The 8,591-nt window shown below is 38.1% G+C and overlaps 1 protein-coding gene across 1 annotated transcript; it reads right to left on the reverse strand.

Moving 5' to 3' along the window:
- Positions 1-5,623: 5,623 nt before the first annotated feature.
- On the reverse strand, positions 5,624-6,613 carry LOC130998561 (uncharacterized). The gene has a single exon (XM_057923976.1). It carries the CDS (start codon positions 6,611-6,613, stop codon positions 5,624-5,626), a length of 990 nt encoding a protein of 329 aa, XP_057779959.1.
- Positions 6,614-8,591: the final 1,978 nt, after the last annotated feature.

Here is an 8,591-nt window from a genome sequence, read left to right on the forward strand (position 1 = left end):
CAGCAATTCAATTATTTAATTTTATTTATTTATATCTTTTTGAAAGAGAAGGATTTGATTTATTTTTAACAGAAATAATTTAATATTGGTTTTTTTGCTATACCAAACTCATTTTGTTTGCCTCGCATATTAGTTCATAATTTTCGACAGTTTTGGGACAGTAGCTATCAAAATTTTTGTAGAAGGTTTTTAAATGACAGTGAATAAATGCATAGAAATAAATTTTGTTGTCAGTTTTTTTTTTCCCAATATTTTCAATAGTTGGAATTAGAGTAGTGGGCGTATTTTTTTTCCATTTCGAATTATATCATTACAATTGAAATTATTTACATTTACTTTGCTTTTCATATATACTAGTTTACCTCCCGCGCGATGCGCGATGATTATGATTTTAGGCTCGCATAAAATGTGCCTATATATATTTTGTGATATTAATATAAACTAATATAATGATACCAAAATTATTTTCTGCAAAGTGATCTAATATTTTAATATATATAATCAATGTAATTTGTACAAAAATATAACATGCGTCTATATAATAGATATTGTATCACTTATATAGGGAGATTCAATAATTATACAAATTAAACCAGATTTATCGTATAAAATAAGTTTTATATGAATCTGTTATATAACATTATGGATTTGGTGTGAAAATGATGAATTAAAAAAAAAAAATCAACCTATGAAATTCAAACTCTAGACCAAAAATTCATTAAGCAAAACTATAATTTCACCAAAAATCTCCATGTATAATTTAAGGGATGAAAATTGTTGCTATTAAGCATATTGGTCCTTGACAGACTATATCTCAACACATATTTTTGAGATATTAATAAACATGTAAAGATATTTGAACTTAATTTAATACCTATCAAAGATAATTGTATAGATACAAAAAAATACATACATTAATAAAAAATAAAGAAATTGGAGAAGCCTCAATTGCAAAATTTAGAAAGATTCGATTTTTTATTAAAAAATGTTTAAAAGTGAGATCGAAATTACAAAATGAATATAAATTCATGATTTATTTTGTAATTTTTTAGAACAATTGATTGTAATCCCTTCTTAAAAATGAACAATTAATTCTAATTTGAATTTTTAAAATTTTATGTTGTAACTTATGCATAATTTTTTTCTATTTAACTTTTAATTTCATACTTTCAACATATTTAGAAAACTTAACTACATAATAAGTAATCACTAATTTTCCTGTTTTGGTTAGTTTACTCCACGTTATTTATTTGTTGCTAGATTTTAATCTATAATTATTTTAATATTATTTAACTTATATAAATGATTAATGACTTCAATAAAAATAGATACACTCATTATTTAAAGAACGTTAACCATATATATATATGTGTGTGTATTCAAAACAATTAATGAAATAAACCATATATATATAGGGAGAGGTTCAAATAAGAACCACTAAATAAAATTAGAACGGAGAACCATTTTAAGCCATTCGATCATCAAGATCTACGGTGGATGCATCATCTTGGTGAATGAATGCAGATCCTGGGTTCGAATCCTGAAGGGAACAAAAATTTTATTATTTTCGGATGCATTAAATTTAATAGCGAATGCATTAGTTTATATAACAGATGCATTGATTTTAATGGTTCTTATGTTCTCACGATAAGTGTGGTTCTCATTATAACTGCACCCTATATATATATATATATATATATAATACTTGTTTTCAAATGAAGAGTGAAAAAAGGAAGAAAGAGAAATAAAATAAATAAATAAATAAATAAATAAATAAATAAAAACCAGCACGTCTCATTTTCTCTTAAAATCATGGGCATTACACTAATAAATAAAATTACAAAATTAGCCTAATTTTTTGCAATTCCAATTCCAATTATATCCTTCCAATTGAATTGAATTAAATTACATTTACTTTGCTTTTTATATATACTAGTGTACCTCCCACGCTATGCGCGGTGAATATGATTTTAGACTCGTGCAAAATGTGCATATATATATGTTTTATAATATTAATATAAATTAATAAATTAAATTTTGATATCAAATTTATTTTTTGCAAAGTGATCTAATATTTTAATATAACCAATGTAATTTAAATAAAAATATAACATATGTCTATATCAGAAACGATCACCTACCCACCGTGGGCATGCATAACGTGCCCACTATGATGTGGCAATTGTAATTATAGTAAGATAATTTTAATTAGAGTAAGATTTATTAATTCTCTTTCTTAATTAAAATTGCCACATCAGTGGTGGGCATGTTATGCTTGCCCACGGTGGGTAGGTGATCGGTTCTGATGTCTATATATAGATATTGTATCACTTATATAAGGAGTTCTATAATTATACAAATTAAATCAATTTATCGTATAAAATAAGTTATGTATGAATTTTCTATGTAACATTATGAATTTGGTGTGAAAAATAATGATTTAAAAAAAATCAACCTATGAGATTCAAATTCTGGACCCAGAACTATAATTTCACCATAGATCTTTTCATAATTTAAGGGATTTTTTTTTAGGGTGAAAAGGAGGAACTTTCATTAAGCAAAGTGTTGAAACCAACAGGAAGAGTATCACAAGAAGAAACAGATAAACGAAGCAAAAGAGCATGCTTAGCCAGACTATCGGCAACATAGTTCTCATTTCGTGGAACCCAGCTAATCTCCGAGAGCCGAAGGCGATTCAGTCGACCAAAAATATCCAAAAGTGAGTCCCCTATGAAGGATAAGTCCTTTTCACGCTTGACAATTCTCCAGAATAACTGTTGGCAGTCGGTCTCCAAGATGACGTCGGAACACCCCTTTTCTTCACAAAGGATAATACCTTCAAGAACTGCTCGGGCTTCACCCTCCTCAGCCGAGAAGCAGCCAGGGACGAAACCATATCTGCTGCCCAGAATTTTATCTTCAGCATCATACATGATAGCTCCAAAACCAATCCCAATTCCTTCACCCACGGCTGCATCGCATTGTATTTTCACTTGATCGGCCCTGCTGCAAAACACACGAGAAGGTTTGGAACAACTAGAAAGAGAGCAAAAGGGTCTTCTCCATAAAGCTCGCTGTGAGATCAGTAAGCAATCCGCATGAGTGATCCTCTTATCCTGGAAAACTAAGATGTTACGAGCATACCAGGAAGCCCAAACGAGAGTTGCAAAAGAATTGTGAACTTCTTTGTCAGGGACTTCCATGATTCGATAGAACCAATCCTTAACGGTACAAATATCCGTTGAGCCAAGGGGTGGCAGCCGGAGAGGAGATATTTCCCAAAGAAAGGAAACCCACGGGCAGTCACGTAAGGCATGTTCCGTTGTTTCCAACTTTTCCCCACAGCGACGACAACACGGATCAACAGCAACAGAGCGTGAGAGAAGAGCAGTAGCAGTAGGGAGAGCTCCACTTAGGCATTTCCATAGAAAAATTTTCACTTTTGGTATTACCTCCAAACCCCAAATCCAATTCCAAATTTGCTGATCACTGTTAGACGACGAAGCATCACCTTTGTCCCTGAGAGAACAAGCAAGAAGATAGCCTGATTTAACAGAATATGAACTCCCTTTCCCAAGAGGCCACATGGGTCTGTCCGGCACCGCCTCGTTCACAGCCAAATGCTCTGAAAACTTCCATAAATCATTTATGGGCAGAAGAGTGGAAATTCTCGGCATATCCCATACAGGAAGATCGTCCATGAAGAGTTCTTCAACAGGTTTTTCTGCCCAAGAGTCTATAACGTCCGCTGGTTTGAATTTACCTTTGCCATCCGGGATCCACGCATCTTTACCAATCCTAATTCTCGCTCCATTACCCACACGCCATGCAATTCCTTCCACCAAAAGATCACGTCCAGCCAGTAAGCTTCTCCAAACAAAAGAGGGATTATGAGCTTTACCTGCCAAGAGGATGTCCGATCGAGGAAAGTAGCGAGCTTTGAGAGATCGAGCCAGAAGAGAATTTCCATTTTGTAAGATACGCCAAGACTGCTTTGCAAGCATCGCTCTGTTAAACAACGAGATATCACGAAACCCTAGACCGCCTTCATTCTTGGGAGTACAAAATTTATGCCAACTTCTCCAATGGATCCTTCGCTCATCATTTTTCTGTCTCCAAAAGAAGCCGGCTGCGATGCAATTGAGGTTTTGGCAAATTTGACCAGGAATGAGGAAACAACTCAAAAGAAAAGTTGGGAGGGATTGTAGAATCGACTTAATAAGAACCAGTTTTCCAGCACCCGAAAGAAAGCGTCTCTTCCAATCCTTCGATTTTTTCCGAGTACGATCCACAAGCATCTGAAAAATTTCAACCTTTGATTTTCCCACCGTACTAGGTATGCCCAAATATTTCCCATGATGTGTTTCCCGTCGAACCCCAAGCACAGCCGCAAGATCGGATTTCACAATTTCATCCACACCACCACTAAAGGAAATAGTCGATTTGTCCAAGTTAACCTTCATAGTGGAGCAGAATATCCCTCACCTCCTCAATCTCCTTTCTACACGCCCTGCCAAACACGATACAATCATCTGCAAACAACAAATGACTAATCCGAGGAGCAGTACGACACAAACGAGCACCGTGAATAAGTTGATTAGTCTCCGCTTTGCGAAGCAGGCTGGATAAAGCTTCAGCACAAAAAAAAGAGAAAGGGCGACAACGGGTCTCCTTGTCTGAGCCCCCGACTAGGGACAAAGGACTCGCCAGGGGAGCCATTCACCAGAACACTAAAAGACACTGAAGAAACGCAGCGCATGATTAAATTTACCACAGAAGAATGGAACCCCAACTTACTCATCATAGCCTCTAAAAAACACCATTCGACCCGATCATATGCCTTAGCCATATCCAATTTAAAAGCAAAGCAGCCCTTATCTCTAGCTTTATTCATTTTCATCATGTGAAAAATCTCAAACGCAAGAATAGCATTATCAGTGATTTGTCGACCGGGGACAAAAGCAGATTGACTCTCATTAATGATGTCAGGTAAAATCATCTTAAGCCCGTTAGTAATAACTTTATAAACCAGCTTGTAGACAACATTACAAAGGCTTATGGGACGAAAGTCAGCCGGGGTGCTGCATTTTTTCTTTTTAGGGATAAGACAAATGAAAGTGTTGTTAATAGGACTAGGGTCAGCCCCCCGGTTAAGAATATTGAAGACCACAGGGATAATATCAGATTTAACATAAGACCAACAAGAAGAGAAGAAGAGAGCAGGCATACCATCCGGCCCAGGGGCTTTTAGGGGAGGCATCTGTTTCAGAGCGCTAACAATCTCCTCTGCTGAGTAAGGATTGGTGAGAAAGTTGTTCATGTCATCTGTCACAGCGGGCTCTATGGTGCGCAAGATATCCGCGGGATTCTGAGGAGGGCCGGCCGTAAAGAGTTCTTGAAAGTAGAGTCTGAAAGTGAGATCTAGCTCCTCATGTGTCCGAACCAAAGAACCATCCAACCGTTTAATATCCCGAATATGGTTTCTTTTTTTCCTCCCCTCCGCCACCCTGTGAAAGAAACCAGTGTTTCTGTCACCCTCCGCCAACCAGTCCGCGCGAGACCTTTGTTTCCACATGATTTTCTCCTTTTTGAGGAGTCCATCCAACTCATCCTCCACATGTTTCTACTGATCTTTGGAATCAGAGTCATTAAAGTGTTTTTGAAGATCATCTAACTCTTTCCTAAGATCAGCGCAGCGCTTTCTAATATTACTGAACTCCGCCTTTTCCCAATTTTTAAGTTCAACTCCCATCGCCTCCATCTTAAGATGAAGGTCCATAGCTGAATCAGTTCGCCCACCCATCTCCCACAAACGGCTGCACAAAGGTTTACATCTCTCATCCTTGAACCACATAGCTTCAAAACGAAAAGGTCTAGGATGAGGCTTCTCTTCCTCTCCAGAACTTTTCACAGAGAGCAGTAAAGGGCGATGATCACTGGATTTGCGCAAGAGATATGAAACCATATATCCCGGGAAAGTTTCCATCCATGCCTCATTCCCAAAGCAGCGATCTAACCTTTCAAGAATATGATCTTTCCCCTTTTGATTGTTGGTCCAGGTGTAAGGATCTCCAACAAAACCCAAATCTACAAGACCACAAGCGTCTACAGTCGATCGGAAAGTATTAAGGCGCGCATCCGGTTTCATATTGCCCCCTTTTTTTTCAAAGTGAAACAAAGTCTCATTAAAATCGCCTCCACAGAGCCACCTTTCGCCCACTTCCACCAGAAGAGAAGTCATAAGGGTCCAAGTCAGATGATGATCCTCCATCCGGCTCCACCCGTAAATGCCGCAGAAATCCCAAACCGGATCCAAATGGTTATCAACAGTTGCCAAAATGTGATGTAGAGAGGAAGATTTGATGTCGACTTTTAGCTCTTCCGACCACAACAATCCCAAGCCACCTTTTCTACCAGCACCATCACAATCACAGTCAACCAAAAAATGATTCAGAAAACCAAGCTTCAACAGAACCGGTGTCCAATCAGTTGCAAAAAGTTTAGATTCCATAATGAACACCAAATCGGGCTTCTTTTGTTTGACAAGCCAAACAAGCTGACGAACTGTCGGTTGGTTCCCAAGCCCCCGACAGTTCCAAACCAAGCAATTCATTGTGCTCGGCAGGATTGCTCCGAAGCAATCTCCGCCGTTGTCGCATTTGAGGTGGTGGAATCATCATCTAGGATTGTTCCTTTGAGACGTTTTTGGACCATATCAATCGCAGCATCCCTTGAAGGGGAAGTATTTCCCTCATTTTCAACCAAGTAGCGTTTCCTGTTTGGTTTAGCTAAAGAATGAACCTTTGGGATTTTTGGAGTTGGGGAACGGTTGAATCTTGACCAAGTTTTGAGGGTAGGTTTTTGGGTATTATTGGCTTGTTGTTTAGGAGGTAGGTCGATGTTGAGGAGTTTAGCAATATCAATAGTAAGGATGATTGCTTCAGTTGGAGTGAAGGGGGCTCTGTTTTGGGGAGTGACTCTGGCTTTCGGTTGGGATTCGGTAGCTGAAGTAAGGGATGTTTGGGTCTTGGATAAGGCCTGGCTGATCTTGGCTTCCGATTTGGTTGGAGGTGTTTGGTTAGTGGGGGATGAGGAATGTTTCTGGGGGAAGGTGTTATCTTTCTGCATTTTGTGGGAGTGATTTCTATCAGAGTTCACAGTATCAGCATTTGAGGACAGGGTCATAGGATCGGGAAGGTTTGAAAGGTGTGAAGAAGGGTTTGAGGATAGAGGTGGCGGGCGTGGTTTGGAGGGATGGACCGGAGGGTGGGAATGAGCATGGCATTGGAGGTCAATCAAAGGGTTTGATTTTCTGGGACGGTCATGATTTTGTTTTGTCGGGCGGAGCCTCTTAAGAGGCGAGGCCTTGAGTATAGGGCCATAAATGATGTCTTCGAATTGCTTGCCACTTTCATCATCTTCTACATTTATATCACAAGCACGACTATGATGTCCCATGACCCCACATTTGTAGCAGAAAGTTGGGAGATTCTCGTACTTTAAAGGAATCCACAATTGTTTGGCTTCAAGAAAGATCGTTAAACCGCGAAGAAGAGGCGTAGTAACATCAAAGTTAACTTTGAATCTAGCATAACATCCTGCATAATTTGCCCTCTCATCCACCTCCTCAACCACACCAATTTGCTTTCCAATATTGCGCATAATGGTAGGATTCATACATTTTATCGGAAGATTGTATGCTCTCACCCAAAAACTTCCCCTGTTTACTCTTATATCAGATGGCTGCTGTTTAGCCCTATTTTGTGATGAATTTTTGGGTGTTTACGTCTTATATTGACTTTTATTTTGGTCTCTTTCACTCAAGAGTTGATTGATTTGAGCTTTTGTGCTAATTTTGTTGTCTCAGGATTTTATGCTCAAATTGATTGATATGTGGACAAAACTAAAGTCAGAATTTAGTTGATTGGTCTGAATAAGAATCGAAGTTCGTCTCGATACGAGTTCGTAGGCGAAAAAGGATCCAAAATCCGACTTGAAACGAGGGAGAACGGACCAAAACAAAAACGCTGCGCATTGCAGTCTGCGAAAGGCATACACGGCGCCGCCGACCCACGGCGGCCGCCGTCCCTGGGCGCATTTTTTCCATTTAAAAGTCGATTTTTAGGGTTTTTCACCCCACTCTCGACCCCAGCAGCCTCGTAGGCGATTTTCACTTGATTTCCCTTAGTTTTAGAGTAGTTAAAACATCAACAAACATCTTTTGGCTTTGTGGATTGAAGATCATGTTAGTTTTCATTACATTGGATTGAAGTTTTGGATCGTACTCGTTGTAAGAACTCAGTTAATGTTTTCTATAAGATTGAATGCTAGTTTATTTCCTTTGCATAGATTATTGTTGCTTCGAGTTCATTTAATGAATTGTTTGTTCTTTTATCTCGCCTAGATAATCGTTGTTCATGATTGATTGAATTAACTATTGATTTCTAGATTGCTAGTTTAGAACCCTAGGTTTATTAGTTTTCCTGCGTTCTTAATCTGCTTCCTATCTTTGGCCTAGTTAGTTTTATATGCTTTATTTTAATTACGCATTAGTTAATCGGAGAGTGATTGTCAGACCCAAACTTCTGATT

Source organism: Salvia miltiorrhiza, chromosome 8, assembly GCF_028751815.1.
Source record: "Salvia miltiorrhiza cultivar Shanhuang (shh) chromosome 8, IMPLAD_Smil_shh, whole genome shotgun sequence".
Classification (NCBI taxonomy): domain Eukaryota; kingdom Viridiplantae; phylum Streptophyta; class Magnoliopsida; order Lamiales; family Lamiaceae; genus Salvia; species Salvia miltiorrhiza.

Excerpts from the sequence above, each read along its gene's own strand:
- LOC130998561 (XM_057923976.1), bottom strand. The coding sequence starts at position 6,613 with ATGAATTGCTTGGTTTGGAACTGTCGGGGGCTTGGGAACCAACCGACA.